Below are 16,559 nucleotides of genomic sequence, written 5' to 3' on the forward strand. Positions count from 1 at the left end.
AAAAAAAAAGAAAAAAGCTTATAGAATAAGGATATGAAGAAAGAAAATAGTTTTGTACAGTTGCACAATGTGTTTGTTTTTTAAGCCAAGTGTTATTAAATAGAGTCCAAAAGTTTAAAATTTTTTAAATGTATAAAGTTAAAAAGATATAATAAGCTAAGGCTAATTTAATATTGAATAAAGAAAAGTGTTTTATAAATTGTAGCTTACATGTATAGTGTGTATAAAGTCTACAGTAGGGGATGGGTGCGGTGGCTCATGCCTGTAATGCCAGCACTTTGGGAGGTCAAGGCGGGTGGATCACCTGAGGTCAGGAGTTCGAGACCAGCCTGATCAACATGGTGAAACCCCGTCTCTACAAAAAATACAAAATTAGGCCGGGTATGGTGGCTCATGTCTGTAATCCCAGCACTTTGGGAGGCCAAGACAAGCGGATCACCTGAGGTCAGGAGTTCGAGGCCAGCCCGACCAACATGGCGAAACCATCTCTACTAAAAATACAAAACTTATCCAGGTGTGGTGGCGCGTGCCTGTAATCCTAGCTATTAGGGAGGCTGAGGCAGGAGAATCACTTGAACCCAGGAGAGGGAGGTTGCAGTGAGCTGAGATCGCACTGCTGCACTCCAGCCTGGGCAACAGAGCAAGACTCCGTCTCAGAAAAAAAAAAATTAGCCGCTAGCCAGGCGTGGTGGTGCATGCCTGTAATCCCAGCTACTCAGGAGGCTGAGGCAGGAGACTCACTTGAACTAAGGAGGGGGAGGTTTCGGTGAGCCAAGATCGCATCATTGCACTCCAGCCTGGGCAAAAGAGCGAAACTCCATCTCAAAAAAAAAAAAAAAAAAAAAGTCTACAGTAGTGTACAGTAATGTCCTAGGCCTTCATATTCACTCACCACTCACTGACTCACCCAGAGCAACTTCCAGTCCTGCAAGTTCCATTCATGTAAAGTGTCCTATATAAGTGTACCATTTTTTATCTTTTATACTATATTTTTACTGTACCTTTTCTATGTTTAGATACCCAAATACTTACCATTGTGTTACAGTTGCTTATGGTATTCAGTACAGTCACATACTGTACAGGTTTGTAGCCTAGGAGCAATAGGCTATGCCATATAGCCTAGATGTGTAGCTGGCCATACCATCTAGGTTTGTGTAAGTACAGTGTTATGTTTGCACAAAAACAAAATTGCCTAATAACTCATTTCTCATGTTTCCCTGTAGTTAAGTGACGCATGACTATAAGTGATTGTATTTGAATGTGAAATGAGAAATCCTGCGAAACAGCTATCTTGACAAAATCATTTTCAAGGATAATAGTGTTTTTTTAAATCCATGGCTTTATGTAAACATAGGTCAAATTTGAATACTTCAGTAGGGTTGGGCGTTCTTAATATTCAACCTATGATACCTTTTCAAAGTGTGGAATTGTGGGGAGGCTTATACATTGGGTCTCTTTTAGTAAGAAATACTTCCTGGCCAGGCACGGTGTGCTGACACCTGTAATCCCAGCACTTTGGGAGGCTGAGGTGGGCAGATCACTTTAGGCCAGGAGTTTGAGACCAGCCTGGCCAACATAGTGAAACCCATCTCTACTAAAAATACAAAAAGTTAGCTGGGCGTGGTGGTGCGCACCTATAGTCCCAGCTACTTGGGAGGCTGAGGCAGGAGAATTGCTTGAACCCGTGGGTGGAGGTTGCAGTGAGCCAAGATCGGGCCACTGCACTCCAGCCTGGGCAACAGACGGAGACTCTGTCTCAGAAAAAAAAGATAGAAATACTTTCTAGCAGGTTTTTTCTTATCCTCACTCTGATGAAATAATAGCTAGCCGTTGGTCAATGGTAGCTGCATTATCTCAATCTTCACAATCCTATGAGAACACATAGGTCCCGTTATCATTGCATCTTGATGTACAAATGGAGAAACACTTGGAGGTTTAAAAACATGCGTAAGTTCAGCCAGACATGGTGGCTGACGCCTGTAATCCTAGCACTTTGGGAGGCCGAGGTGGGCAGATCACTTGAGGTCAGGGGTTCAAGACCGGCCTGGCCAACGTGGTGAAACACCATCTCTACTAAAAATACAAAAATTAGCTGGGCGTGGTGATGGGTGCCTGTAATCCCAGCTACTCGGGAGGCTAAGGCAAGAGAATTGCTTGAACCCGGGAGGCAGAGGTTGCAGTGAGCTGAGAGCACACCACTGCACTCCAGCCTGGGAGACAGAGTGAGACTCCGTCTCTAAATAAATAAATAAATAAAGCCTAAGTTCATACAGCAGAGTTGGGATTTGATTCTAGGACCACAGCTCTCAACCCGTATCGTGTTTCCTCCTCCTGTTAGCATGAAGGTATATGGTAAAAGATGGGAGCTTCCCGGCCGTGAGCGGCGGCTCACGCCTGTAATCCCAGCACTTTGGGAGGCCGAGGCGGGTGGATCACGAGGTCAGGAGTTCAAGACCAGCCTGGCCAACATGGAGAAACCCCATCTCTACTAAAAATACAAAAATTAGCCAGGTGTGATGGCACATAGCTGTAAACCCAGCTGTTCAGGAGGCTGAGACAGGAGAATTGCTTGAACCCGGGAGGCGGACGTTGCAGTGAGCCGAGATCACGCCACTGCACTTCAGCCTAGGTGACAGAGCAAGACTCCTCAAAAAAAAAAAGGCGGAGCTTCCCACAGCCAGGTGCCTATTTTCCATCTAAATCAGGACTCTGAGACATTGTCTTAATATGGGGAATGGGATTGTGGTTGTTGTCCTGGGCAAACTTCCAGGATTTTTACTTGCTATGAACTAATGTGTTTTTTTTTTAACTGGTGGGGGTAATCCAAATGTAACCACTGTACTTTAAGGAGTCATTTGGGTCTCCAAGTATTACATGAATGTACTTTTTCCTTGCAGGTCAGACACATTCTATGTGAAAAACATGGCAAAATCATGGAAGCCATGGAAAAGTTAAAGTCTGGGATGAGATTCAATGAAGTGGCCGCACAGTATAGTGAAGATAAAGCCAGGCAAGGGGTATGTTGCTCTTATTATTTATAATTTTCTCTCAAGGTAAGAAAGCAAAGTAAAGATGACAAATAATAAAATAAGATAAAAATTCTCCATCCTCCACAGAAGAAACACAGAAGTAGGGATCATTCCTTTGTTCAACCATTGGTTGTAGCCATATTTTGGTTTAAAGATCTCAAAAGCAGAAATGTCCAACTTGTAAATAGTAGAATAAGGGTCATCTATGTCAAAACCTAGGCATGACCAAACTTGCACAGCTAACTTCAAAGTCCAGCAGTGTTGAGAGTACTTATGTGTTCAGTCTAGTTAGACTTCTTCTACCTATTTGTCCTTATTGAGCCTATTCCTGTATTGCTCTTAGGAATATACCTCGTAACCTTAGCAAAATGTTGGGAAGTTCTCTCAAGTTACAGTAGAACTGTTCCCTCTTCTGGGCCACTTGATATCACTTATCTTTTGGGTTTTTCAGGGCGACTTGGGTTGGATGACCAGAGGGTCCATGGTGGGACCATTTCAAGAAGCAGCATTTGCCTTGCCTGTAAGTGGGATGGATAAGCCTGTGTTTACAGACCCACCGGTTAAGACAAAATTTGGATATCATATTATTATGGTCGAAGGAAGAAAATAAAATCATATGAAAGACTGAATAAGTTTTATACATTTTGTTTCTTTAAAAGGTATTACATATTCTTTTGAGCTGGAGCTGCAAGGAAATACAAAAATTTTTAAAAAGAAAAGATATTGGATGCTCCTTGTGTTCTGTGAAAGCTCTAAGTATGGGTTTGTAGGTGTAAGAGAGGGTGGGGCTAAGTGAATGTCAACTGTAGTAGGTATTCAGTCAGTCTTTCTCAAAGAGAAGTCAAGCAGACTCCCTTTAACCTGTATTCTCTTTCCTCCCAGAACTATATCTGACTCTCAGTCTGTCCCATAAATTAATTCAGAAACCATCTTCAGGGGAAGCAGATACCAACTCACACTATTCACACAACTGAAAATATTGGGCATCAAATAGATTAGTGTGTGAGAATCATAAAATAAGTTCCTAGACAACATTTGTTTTACATGTTAGTCAACTCTGATCTTCCAGGACAGGTGGTATTAGCTCCACTGTCTTAACATAGTATGCGGCACGTTATGCCTTTCAGTGTTAACTCCTTTCTTTTTAAATAAATGTTTATTGGAGGAAAAAAGCACTCAGTTGTTCCATGAGTTGTTTTGTACTAGACTAACCGAGTGCTGGTTAAAGGGAGGGATGTCAGCATAAAAATGTCATTCCCTCATCTTCAGTGTATGGGTTACATTAAGACTGTCCTTTCCAGGGCCAATGTTCTGTGCATCTAAATTTTTAAAATTTAAAATGCCATATTTATGACATATAAAAAAGTATAAAGATTACTAATATAAATACTATACTGCTTCAAAAATAAAACTTTGCCAACACAGCTATGTGATTCTTAACAGATTATTTTAACACACTGCCTTCTCTCCCTCAGCTGCATTTGATATTATACCCACTTATATAACGGCAACTTTACCTAGATATCTGACTTTCCCACTTGAGAAGAGTTTCTGAGCACCTCAGTAGGTTATGCCTCCATGAGATTTTCCCCACGGAGCAGATATGCCAGTGTATACGGAGAAGTTCAAATAGATATAAGAGGAAACTATGGCTGGGCCCAGTGGTGTGCACCTGTAGTCTTAGCTACTTGGGAGGCTGAGGCAGGAGGATCACTTGAGCCCAGGAGTTCTGGGCTGTAGTGTCCTATGCCAATCGGGTATCAGCACTAAGTTCAGCATCAATACAGTGACCTCATCTGGGCACAGTGGCTCATGCCTATCATCCCAGCATTTTAGGAGGCCAAGGTGGGAGGATCACTTGAGCCTTGGAGTTCGAGGCTGCAGTAAGCTATGACCATGCCCACTGCACTCCAGACTTCAGCCTGGGCAACAGAGGCCCTGCCTCTTAAAAAAAAAGAAAGAAAAACATGGTGACCTCCTGGGAGTGAAAGACCAGCAGGTTGCCTAAAAAGGGGTGAACTGGCCCAGGTTGGAAACTCAGCAGGTCAAAACTCCGGTGCTGATTAGTAGTGGGATTGCACCTTTGAATATCCACTGCACTGCAGCCTGGCCAACACAGTGAGACCCCGTGTCTAAAAAAAAATTTAAAGCTGAAACTACATGTTATTGATTGATTTTTTTTTTTTAATGATTTATTGACATGGGGTCTTGTTACGTTGCTGAGGCTGGGCTCAAATGACCCTTCTGCCTCAACCTCCCTAGTAGCTGGGACTACAGGCAAGTGCCACTGCACCCTGCCTACATGTACTTTGAAAACTACATTAAAAACAATGTCTCTAGGCTGGGCATGGTGGCTCATGCCTGTAATCCCAGCACTTTGGGAGGCTGATGCAGGTGGATCACTTGAGGTCAGGAGTTTAAGAAGACCAGCCTGGCCAACATGGTAAAACCCCGTTTCTACTAAAAATACAAAAATTAGCTGGGTGTGGTGGCGCACACCTGTAGTCTCAGCTACTTGGGAGGCTGAGCCACAAGAAATGCTTGAACCCAGGAGGTGGATGCTGCAATGAGCCGAGATTATGCTACTACACTCCAGCCTGGGCGACAGAGCGAGACTCCATCTCAATGAAATAAAATAAATAAATGAAATAAAACAATGTGTCTAAATAAGGGCAGTAAATTCTGAAGAGCTGTATAGGCATGAGACACTACCAAGCTGGAGTCCTTTGCTTGGGACATTGACTTGCCCAGGATACTAAGTGAATACCTATTGCACAGATGTCACCACAAAGGAAAGAAGCGAGAGTGCTGAAAGGTGGACTAGAAAAAGCAAACTAAATTCTGTGGTATGGAGAGAGAGCAGTTATAGCTAGCCTGTGAGAAAGTAAGGCAGGAATGGACCTCTGACACCAAGCGAACCTTTGGGAAGTTAGCTTTTGATTGACAACTAAGATTCTGAAAGAGTTGGTAAACGGGCCAGGCAGCGCGGCTGACGCCTGTAATCCCAACACTTTGGGAGGCCGAGGTGGGTGGATCACTTGAAGCCAGGAGTTCAAGACCAGCCTGGCCATCGTGGTGGAATCCCGTCTCTACTAAAAATACAAAAATTAGCTGAGTGTGGTGGTGCGTGCTTGTAGTCCCAACTACTCGGGAGGCTGAGGCAGGAGAATTGCTTCAACCTGGGAGGTGGAGGTTGCAGTGAGCCGAGATTGCGCCACTGCACTCCAGTCTGGGCAACGGCAAAACTCTGTCTCAAAAAAAAAAAAAAAAGAGTTGACAAATGAAAAAAATTAAGGATTTATACAGATTTATATACATTATAGCATATGCATTTAATTCTGCTTTAAGACATCTCTGATTAAGTTCAGTGTTTACAGAACAAACCTTATTCATTGTAAAATAATTGCAAATTAAAATCAAAATAAGATACAAGTTCCCTCTTTTTATGTGTCAGATTGGTAAAGTTCAGAATGTTTAACATTGTTTGGTAAGGGTGTGGGGAAACAGACATTCATCCATTCATTAATGGTGGAAATGCAATTATATCCTCTGGAAAATAGTTTGGCAATACCTGTCAAATTTATAAATATACCCTTTGACCCAGCAACTCCATTTCTAGGGAGGTATACTATAATCATATGTATAAAAGATACAAGGATATTCATTACAGCATTATTTGGAAACAAACTGAACACCAACAATAGATTATGATAAATTATGGTATATCCCTCAATAGAATATCATGCAGTTATTTTAAAGTTTAAAATGAGGTACAGAATAGTGTACACAATACACTATCACTTGGGTAGCAACATAAATATATACACATATGTACTTGTGCTTGTACATCATAGACTGTCTCTGGGAATGGGAATCCAGAACTCCAGGACAGGAGGGTAAGAGATTTTTCACCTCACACCCTTAGATCAGGGGTCTTAAGCTTTCATTTGTGCCTTGCAGCCTTTGGCAGTTTGCCCAGCCTATGGATCCCTCTTCAAAATGTTTATTTTAGGCTGGATGCGGTGGCTCACACCTGTAATCCCAGCACTTTGGGAGGCTGAGTAGGGCAAATCAGTTGAGGCCAGGAATTCAAGACCAGCCTGGGCAACATAGTGAGACCCTGTCTACAAAAAATTTTAAAAATTAGCTGGGCATTGTGGTGTGTGCCTGTAGTGTCTGCTCTTCAGGAGGGAGGCTGAGGCAGGAGGGTTGCTTGAGCCCTAGAGTTAAGGCTGCAGTGAGCCGTGATCTCACCACTGCACTCCAGCCTGGGTGACAAGAGCGAGACTCTGTCTCAAAAAAGAAAAAATGTTGACTTTAAGTGCTTAAAGTAAAATACATAGGATTACAAAAGACAGCAACTATGTTGAAATACAGTAGTCCAAAGTTTTTAAATTGTGGCTGGGCACAGTGGCTCACGCCTGTAATCCATCCCAGTTCTTTCGGGGGCCGAGACAGGTGGATTGCCTGAGCTCAGGAGTTCGAGACCAGCCTGAGGAACATGGTGAAACCCTGTCTCTACCAAAAATACAAAAAATTAGCCAGGCGTGATGGTGGCGCACACCTGTAGTCCCAGCTACTCCTGGCAGGGGCAGGTAGGGCTGAGGTGGGAGGATTGCTTGAGCCCAGGAGGCGGAGGTTGCAGTGAATCAAGATTGTGCCACTGCACTCCCACCTGGGTGACAGAGTAAGACCTCGTCTCAGAAAAAAAAGTTTGTAATATGTGTGTGTGCCTCTTTATTAAATACCTGGTAGTAGGTCTAAAAAGCACTGTGACTTTGCAGTAATGAATATCAATGGCATTTTGAGATGTCTGCAATAACCCCAAAGTCTATGTGATTTCTACTGGTGACATAACATGTACTGCTAATACTTCTGCAGTTTATGCGTACATTTGTTAACAGTGGAGGATGTCCAGGTTCTTGGCATCTTGAACAAAGAACGAAACGCACAAACAAAGCAAGGAAGGGACAAAGGGATTTATTGAAAACGAAACTACACTCCACAGCATAGGAGCTCAAAACACCCTGTTAGAGAATCTTTGGGAGTTTAAATATCCCCTAGAGGATTCCATTGGTTACTTGGGGTATACCCTATGTAAATAGAAAGGATGAAGTGAAGTTACAAGTCATTTACTTGGCCTACGCCCTGTGGAGAGGATATTTCCTGTCATAGCTTTAGTGTGAATCAGCCTTATGTTCCCTGCCTCCAGACCCTGTTTTCCTGCTTCACATTCATGATGAAAGGAAATGCTATATTTCAGCTACCAGACAGAGAAAAGATAAAACTTTTTTTCCTATCCAAATTCAGACACCTGACTTCTTCTACCCATGAACCCCAGGTTAAAAATCCCTGCCATGGATACTGTTTGAATATGAGCATGTATTTTTTTCCCCAAACAACAGAATTTGTCGTAGTACACACACACTTGAACAGAAAGAGCATTGCTATTTTCAGTGAGAAATATTCCTAGGACTTAGACGCTTCACTGTTCAGATCAAATGGATATAGGCCGCTAAAGCTTCCTTGAAGGCAAATACATTGTGTGGATTTTTTGTTTTCTACATCAGGGAAGAAAGAAGTTTATTAGCTGAATTTTCACAAACATTTTTGTGTGTGGTAGAAGGGACAGAAAAACAAAGATGTAGGGCACAGCTACTCCCTTCACATCATGGTGGGAAGCACAGGGAAATCGTAAGCTGAACTCAGATGCAGACTGTGAATTGCTTCACAGTTACACCAGTATTTCAAAAATAATGATATATATTCAATCGTATTACCCTAAAATAGTAATAATTGCTTTTAGTAAGAGCAAAATTTTGTTCCATCAATAACCTGAAATTCAGCTTCTTTTGAACTTCTGTAATCTCTTGTAATATACATGAGATTATTAATGTGTATATACATATAATTTACAAGTAACTTTTATATGTATGGGATATAATAAAAATAAGTATTTGGTCTTTGTCCCTGGTTCCTGGCATATAGTTCCTGAAAGCCTTGAAATCTCAACTGGTGTCTTTTGTATGCTAATGACATAGCTTGTGGCTGGAGGCCCCTAGTAGCTTCAGGATGGGGGCTGGTCACCAGAAACAGCAAGGCATGATTAGAGGGAACGTTCAGCCCTAACTGCAACCTCTGCAGAGGGGAGAGGGGCTGAAGATGAGTTAATCACCCATGGCCAATTATTTTATCAATCATGCCTCCCTAAGGAAACCTCAAAAACCTTAACAATGGAGTTTGGAGAGCCCTGGATTAACATCAAAATGTTGGGAGGGTGGTGTGCCTGGAGGGCATGGACGCTTAATGCACCACCCCCATACCTTGCCCTACACATCTCTTCCATTTGGATGTTCCTGAGTTGTAGTCTTTATAATAAGCTGGTAATAGTAAGTAAACGTTTCCTGAGTTTTATAAGCTATTCTAGCAAACTATTAAACCAGGGGGTGGGATGGGACGGTCATGGGAACCCCTAATTTGTAGCCAAGTCAGACAGAAGTGTGGTTAACATGGGGACCGAACACTTGCCACTGACGTCTGAAGTGAGGGCAGTCTGGTGGGACTGAGCCCTTAAACTTGTGGAGTCTGATGCTAACCCTGGGTAGTGTCGAAACAGAATCGTAGGACACCAGTTCAATTTTGAATTGGAGAACTGGAGAACTGCTTGATGTGGAAAACCCCCACATTTGGTGTCAGAAGTGTTTTGAGTAAAAACAGCTCAGTGTATTATAGTGTATTCATTTACACAAGGTTAAAAATCGGTTTCACCCCAACCATGTCACCACAGGGAAGTCACGGCCTCACTGATCACTGAGCCTGTTTCCTCACATGAAAAATGGAAATGCTATTCTCCCTTCACCTCAAAAGATTATGGTAAGGCTGAAATGAGAAACCTGTGTGGAGTGCCCAACACATAGTACGTCATCAAGGATAGTCCACTTCTCTGGTGACAGAGTGCAGCGTGCTATACTGCAGTTTATCTTTCTGCAAGGGAACCAAACTCCTTTTCAGTCTACAATCCAAAGATAGACTGTGATAATATGTGTCAGAATAGACGAGATACCTGGTTTGGTGAAAGGGAGAACACAGTTAATGGTGCATTAAGAATGGCTAAATGGTCAGCAGTGACTCCAGGGCAAGCTACCAGTGATAAAGAATCCTAGCACCAGGTACCTAGCTCAGCTTTCTGCTGTTCCAGTTTAGTACTCTATCCAAAATGCTGGGGACCAGAAGTGTTCTTGATTGTGGAGAATTTCCATACACATGAGATATTTTGGAGATGGGATCCAAGTCTAAACATGAAATCCATTTATGTTTCATACACACATTATATACATAGTCTGAAGGTAATTTTATAATTACTTTTAACGATTTTGTGCATGAAACAAAGTTTGTGGATGTTGAACCATTTTATTACCCTTTGTAGGCAGGCTTGCATGGGAGAATCTGGGCCTGTGTGGAAAGGATATATAGTAGCTGAAGGGGTCTAACAGAATCTCTTTTCTCTTGGGGATGCTGAGTAAACAGTGTGTTATACACCTTCATTTTGACTGTGACATGTCACATGACATCATCAGGTATGGAACTTTCCTCACTTGTGGCATCATGTCAGCACTCAGAAATTTTCCCCATTTTGGATTGGATTAGGGATGCTCAACCTGTATTAAGCTGAAAGCATGAAACAGCATGTTCACAAGCATATCTTAAGATCTGCCAGTATCATCTCAGTGAAACAAAGTGGATGGAAAACACTTGAGAAAAGTAACTTTAATTTTCTTATCTGAACTGTTATATACAAAGATGATCACTTTCAGAGTAAAATTAAGAATGACCAGAATAATTTTACAAAACTTTCCAAGAAACAACACAGTTAAATTTATAGAATATGCCTAAAATATAAGAATATTCAAGTGAAGAAATATTAAGCTAGTGCTCAGAATACCAGACTATGGAGTGGGGGGCGTTGCAGGGCAGAAGTTGCTTTTTGAGATCTTTCTTGCCTTAAGCCTGAATGCTTCATGTTCCCAAAGAATCCAATTATGGAAACAAAAATTCCCTCATATTCAGTTTCACTTTAAAATACAATAAACAGGTTACATTCTCAATTGTTATTAAGTTGCTTATACAAACTTAAAGTCAAGAGCATAACTTCAGGATCTGCACTTTTTATGTCAAGCGCTTTAACTAAGCAGTTTAGGGCCTCCTGGATTTTTCCACACTCTTTTAGTTCTTTTCCACGCTTTACAAGAGTCTCATAGTCACTTGTAGCCTCTGCCGCCTTATCCTGGGGAGAACCAATCAACTGTTCACCAGACAAAGGCTCAGGGGCACCAAGAGAGGTCTCTTGAGCTAGAGCACTAGGCTTAGACGTCATTAACCAGCTGGACTTGTTTTCTGAAGACAGTGTTTCTCCGGAAGGATCCTCTTCTGTATACTTGGAGGCTTCGCCACTGCTTTCCTCCACCCCTTCTTCTGGATAATCTTCAGGACCCTTTGCTTCACTGCTGTCGTCAAGTCTTTCCTCCATGTCCTCCACGTGGTCTAAAACCATATTAATAAGAGACCTCCTAGAAGCCAGAGATCTTCTAGAGTTCATAGACTTATTTACACTACTGGGTATTTGAGATGAAAAGAACCTTCCTGGTGGACTGATGTCATTTTTGGGAGTTGAAGCATCAAATTGTTTCACAGATGAGAATTGAAAGAGAGATGTGTTGAATGGATTTATGCTTGAGGTATCTTTAAAAGAATCATCTTCATCTTCGCCATCTGAAACAATCCTTCTAGCTTTACTTCTGATTTTTGCTTTAACTACTACTTCTTCTGGTTCATCGTCTTTCTCAGAAAACTCCCAACTGAGACATGTTTTGCTATGCACAAACCCTGCTCTGGAATTAGGTGCAGAGCCACACAAGCTATTTTCTTTCTCAACATGCTCTAAAGACTGACTGGAAAAATTTTGTCTGTTGTCTGCTGAGTCTTCCAAGAAAAGATTGAAATCACATGCATACTGTGGTGAAGATGCTGAAGGTTCCTCTTCCAACTTGGCCTCACTTGCTTGAGCATCCTGCAGTGCACTATGGGATGCTGAAAGGTCATCAGCTATTTCAATAATGGATACATTTGATTCTGCATTTTGACTTTCATTTGTTATGGAAATAATGGGCCAAGGCTTGCAATGACGTAAAATCTCATCATCCTTTAGTTGATCTAAATTTGGCCCAATATCAGCTTTGGTTGATTTGCTAAGTACATAATTAAAACTTTCCAGAGGATCCTCTTGCAGTGCCTCTTGCTTAGGCCCCTCTTGTAATGTCTCTTTTTGTACAGCTTCATTTTTAGTTGCAAAGCTTTTTTCCATTCCCAATGAAGAGTTAGTACAAAGTTCTTCTACACTTCCAAACCCCTTTGGTAAAGTAGCTATACAGTCAGCACTACCTGTACCTTTACCATCTTGCAAGGTGGTAACATTCACCTTTATACTGGAGAGATCTTGTTTCTCACCCTCTTCGGGCAGATCATCAATGACTACACTTGCCATTTTGGAACTGATATCTTCTTCCTGAGTATGATGAGTACTTAGAAGAGGTGAAGGCTGAGGCTGTGGTTTATTCAATTTAGGGCATTTCTTCTTTGTTGAAGAAGGAAATACAGGTTCTCTTAGCCAGGCCCCCTCATTTCTAGTTCTTTGTTGTTCCATCAGGAACTCTTTATTTTGAGACTCGAATTCAACGAGGAATTGAGCTTTCTGAACCCTTTGTTGAATATAGTGAGATTCTTCTACCACATCAAGCTCTTCTTTAACAGACAGATCACATGTGTACATCAAATCATGGTCTGAGATTCCAGCTATCCCCAAAGACTGCAGGTAGGCAATATGTTCATCTAGTTTTATATCAGATTTCCTCTGAGCAGCATGCAAAGACTGAAGCTGCAGCTGGGTTACAGAGTTCTGAAGATCCTCGATTGTAAAGAGCTCTCTTAATTCTTGTTTACTAAAATATCGGAAAGGGTTCTTTTTTTCACCAGTAGTTTGTCTTATTAATGAGTCCTTGAAAACCTGTCTTCTGTATATTTTTTCCTCTACAGTCCCACAAGTGATTAGCCTATAAACCACAACATTCTCTTTTTGTCCAATTCGGTAAACTCTATCCACAGCTTGAGCATCAGTTGCAGGATTCCAGCTAGGGTCAAAAATGACCACTCTAGTTGCTGCAGTTAATGTTAAACCGACACCACCTACTTGAGTGGTAAGCAGAAAAACAGAGTAATCTTTATTTTGCTGGAATAAGTTAATTCTTTTTTCTCGTTCCAAAAGATGAGTAACTGTCCCATCGATTCGCAATGTCTTAAAGTGCCTATTCTTTAAGAGGCGTTCAATGATGTTTAGAATTTGCCTCGATTGAGAAAACACCAGAGTTTGATGTCCCTCATCTCGCAGCCTCTTAAGTAGGTCCATTAGGAATATCATTTTTCCAGATTCTTCCATCAATGTGTCATCAGTTACTTGATCAATATGGTCCACATCTGGGGAATCTTCCCCCTCATTTCCATCTTGAGCAGAGAATGTCCCAAGATTTAGCAAACAACAAGCCCGTGCAGACAGCAGCCTAGGATGATCACACAGCTTCTTTAAGACACCTAGCTCAGCCAAAGGTGAGCGCGTCTCCATTAGCAACTCCTTGATATGATCTAAAGACACAAATTTCCTGTATATTTCTTCTTGTAAAGGCACAAGTCGTATCCAAATAATTAAATCATTTTTCCTGGAAAGGGAAGGCATTTCACAAATGGCATCAACATCTGGATTCTTTTCATTAAGTCTGTCCTCTGGGTTGCTTGACTTTTTCTTCTGTACGTCTTCTTTAGTCCTCCTGAGAAAATAGGGTTTTATGATTGCCATTAAGTTTTCAGATATTTTAAATCCCAAGGCTTTTTCTCCTGGGGTAGCATCCTTCTCTCTTGCTCTAGTAATAGGATTTTCATACTCCATCTTAAAAGTTTTTAATGTTCCCAGCAGGGACCCTTGACAAGCAAAATCAAATAGGGACCATAGTTCTTGTAAATTATTCTGGATTGGGGTTCCTGTGAGGAGGAGGCGATTACTTGCAGGAATAGCACGAGCACATATTGCTGACTTAGTAGATGAGGTTTTTATTTTATGTGCTTCATCGAGGATGACATAGTCCCACACAAACTCTTGGCCCCTAAAGCTTGAAAGTTGCTGCCAGTTATTGATTAACATTTGGTATGTAGTGATAATGACACCATTCCTTTGCTGAATCCGATTGAGGTTTCTGGTCCGTTCATCCTTGCTAGGACCATGAAAGGTTTTGACTCTCATTCCTGGAGTCCACTTGATGAATTCTTTTACCCATGTGTTAATAAGATTGGTTGGCATGATCAGCAGCACATGATTCACAAGTGACGCATCAAACATACCAGAAAGGAAAGCAATGATTTGAACAGTCTTCCCTAATCCCATATCATCAGCCAATATACCACCTTTTCTTCCATCCCTATACAGGCTATAGAGGAAAGCTATGCCTTCCTTCTGGTGCTCAAAGAGTTGGTTGTGCAGTTCTCGATAAAGTAGCAAGCCAGAGTTGCACACATCTGTAAATTCATCATCTCCCTGTTCTGCCAACTCCTCCAAGGCTTCCTGTATTTTTTGGATTCTGCTCAGCACTTTTTCATTGGGAAAAATGTCCTTTGCCAAATTGAAAAGTTTAAATGCTTCTTCCAGGTCTCCATTCTTAGTTGCTTCTTTGGCCTCTTTCACATATCTATAGAAAAAAAAAGAAGAAGAGGAGAAAGGAAACATTGAACATTCAGTCTAAGAATGCTTTAGAGTTCATTTTAGAATCCAAACTGCAGCTGGACTTTTAATATCCTCAATTCAGGATGGGAAAGATTAGCACACAAGATGCCAATGAAAGCTGGCGTCACTTGAGACACAAACAAATATCCACCAGATGCTGCCAGCAACACCTTCAGGCACTAGTTGTGGAAAATGAATGTGCAAAGGTTATTGGTTCCACAGTATTTTTTTTTAAATTGGCACCCATAAGAAGTATGAAGTGATATTTTTTGTAAAACAAACCTCTATGTGTAGGGGCATGGAAACATGGGAACCTCTCTGGCCTTATTTTACTGGACCTCCATTTAACAGTATTGATCACTCCCCTCCCCTCTTAAAATTCCCTCCTTTCACGAGATTCCTATAGATTCCTTCTGGTTTTCCTCCTCTTCACTGACCATTTCTTCTGTGTTCTTCCTCCCAGAGGACTCAGTCCTAGGACCTCTTCTCACTCTTTTTAATCTCTCCTCAAGTTTTCCCAGAGCTTCCGCTCCCACCTATGTGCTCATGACTCTCAAATCACTCTCTCCAACCTAGAGCTGTCCCTCAAGCTCTACTCTAGACCCATATTCCAGCTGCCTTCTGGACATCTCCACTTGAAATCAAATTCAATTCATCCCAAACTAGACTCATTATTTCCCCTCTAAAAACGTGCTTCTCCATTTGTATGGTACTAAATAACACTACCATCTATTTAGCCACCCAAACTTCAAATCTGAAGAGAATCCTTGACCCCAACCTAAATAGGAGTCATCCTTGTCCTTTCTTTTTATGCCCCACCCCCAGGCCAGGCAGTCCCAAGTCCTACTAACTTTATTTCCCAAGTTATAACCACCTTCTTTCCATCTCTACTACCATTACTGTGGCCCAAGTCACCATCATCTCTGGCCTGGATAACTGCAGCTTCCTACATAAACTGCTCTCCCTACATAAACTCTTGCCCCTCCAATACACACTCTATATAGCAGCCAGCAATACTGTCTTAAAGCATAAAAGAAATCATGTCACTCCTCTGCTTAAAATTCTTCAGTGGTTTATGGTCAATTACTTTCAGTAAGGGCGCCAAAATAATTCACTGGGGAAGAAGTCTTTTCAACTGGATATCCATGTGCAAAAGAATGAAATTGGACCCCTACTCATACCATACACAAAAATTAACTCAAAATGGATCATAGATCTAAATCTAAGGGCTAAACCTACAAAACTTAGGAAAAAATATAGGTGTAAAAATCTTCATGACTTGGATTTGGCAATATCTTAAATATGATGCCGAACACACAAGCGACCAGAGGTGGGGAAAAGATATACAGGGCCGGGTGCGGTGGCTCATGACTGTGATCCCAGCACTTTTGGGAGGCCAAGGCAGGAGGATCGCTTGAGGTCAGGAGTTTAAGACTAGCCTGAATAACATAGCGAGACTCTGTCTCTTAAAAAATAAATAAATAAATAAATGGAAAAAAGATATACAGATGGGCACATGAAAAGACTCTCAACATCATTAGTTGTCAGGGAAATGCAAACCAAAACCACAAGGAGATACCACTTCCCATTAGGATGGCTATAACCAACAAGTGGGAAAATACCAAGTGTTGGCAAGGTGTGAAAAACTCCCACTATTGATGGGAATTATTAAGGGTTCAGAGCTCCTTTGGAAAGCGGTCTTGATCTAT

At 41.6% G+C, this 16,559-nt stretch overlaps 2 protein-coding genes across 5 annotated transcripts in view; one reads left to right on the top strand and one right to left on the bottom strand.

The window, feature by feature from the left end:
• PIN4 (peptidylprolyl cis/trans isomerase, NIMA-interacting 4) overlaps positions 1 to 16,559 on the top strand; it is an 82,431-nt gene that overhangs the window by 12,359 nt on the left and 53,513 nt on the right. For 2 of the 3 annotated variants that reach the window (XM_003805260.5, XM_063601871.1), the window contains exons 3-4: positions 2,898 to 3,017; positions 3,481 to 3,661. In XM_003805260.5, the coding sequence (XP_003805308.1) occupies positions 2,898 to 3,017; positions 3,481 to 3,639 (279 nt within the window). In that variant the 3' untranslated portion in view covers positions 3,640 to 3,661. Of the gene's footprint in view, positions 1 to 2,897; positions 3,018 to 3,480; positions 3,662 to 16,559 lie in introns of those variants that run through there. The other variant, XM_057301076.2, reaches the window with a different exon arrangement.
• Positions 10,773 to 16,559, bottom strand: part of ERCC6L (ERCC excision repair 6 like, spindle assembly checkpoint helicase) — a 35,820-nt gene continuing 30,033 nt past the window's right edge. For both annotated transcript variants that reach the window (XM_003805256.5, XM_055106305.2), the window contains exon 2: positions 10,773 to 14,815. In XM_003805256.5, coding sequence (XP_003805304.2) covers positions 11,131 to 14,815 — 3,685 coding nt within the window. In that variant the 3' untranslated portion in view covers positions 10,773 to 11,130. The remainder of the gene's footprint in view (positions 14,816 to 16,559) is intronic.

This window comes from Pan paniscus, chromosome X (genome assembly GCF_029289425.2).
Source record: "Pan paniscus chromosome X, NHGRI_mPanPan1-v2.0_pri, whole genome shotgun sequence".
Taxonomy (NCBI): Eukaryota; Metazoa; Chordata; class Mammalia; order Primates; family Hominidae; genus Pan; species Pan paniscus.